The 445-nt window shown below is 67.9% G+C and overlaps 1 protein-coding gene across 1 annotated transcript in view; it reads right to left on the bottom strand.

The window, feature by feature from the left end:
* Window positions 1-445, bottom strand: part of LOC104619670 (retinal homeobox protein Rx1) — a gene marked incomplete at its 3' end in the record, with an annotated part of 2,083 nt that extends 1,638 nt beyond the window's left edge. The window contains exon 1 of the mRNA XM_010285624.1: window positions 203-445. Within this exon, the coding sequence (XP_010283926.1) occupies window positions 203-445 (243 nt within the window). The remainder of the gene's footprint in view (window positions 1-202) is intronic.

The raw sequence follows: 445 nt of genomic DNA, 5'->3' as shown, positions 1-445 counted from the left end.
GCAGCCACCAGCAGCGGGGGGAAAAAAATCTCTAAAACCCATCTCCCTGCCCAAACGGAGCCTCTGGCACGTGGCTGAACTGGGACCTCGTGGGGGCGATGGAGCTGGGAGCAGAGGAGAGCTCGCCAGGGCCGGGGTGGTCCCTCTGCCACCGCCCAGGGGACAGGTCCGGGGTGCCGGGGCCGCCGGGCGTCCTCCCTACCTGCACGCGGACCTCGGGGAGGTTGACCTTCATGGCCAGCTCCTCGCGGCTGTAGACGTCGGGGTAGTGGGACTTCTCGAAGGCGCGCTCCAGCTCGTGCAGCTGGTAGGTGGTGAAGGTGGTGCGGTTCCTCCGGTGTTTCTTCTTGGGCTGCTCCTCCTCGGCAGCGGCCGGCGGGGTGCCCTCACCGTCCCCCGGCTTCCGCAGCTCGCCCAGGTCCCCCTCGCACTTATTCAGGAACAT

Source organism: Phaethon lepturus, unplaced genomic scaffold (assembly GCF_000687285.1).
Source record: "Phaethon lepturus isolate BGI_N335 unplaced genomic scaffold, ASM68728v1 scaffold45044, whole genome shotgun sequence".
NCBI lineage: Eukaryota > Metazoa > Chordata > Aves > Phaethontiformes > Phaethontidae > Phaethon > Phaethon lepturus.
Note: the sequence above shows the minus strand (reverse complement) of the source record. Positions and strands in the feature narration are given on the sequence as shown.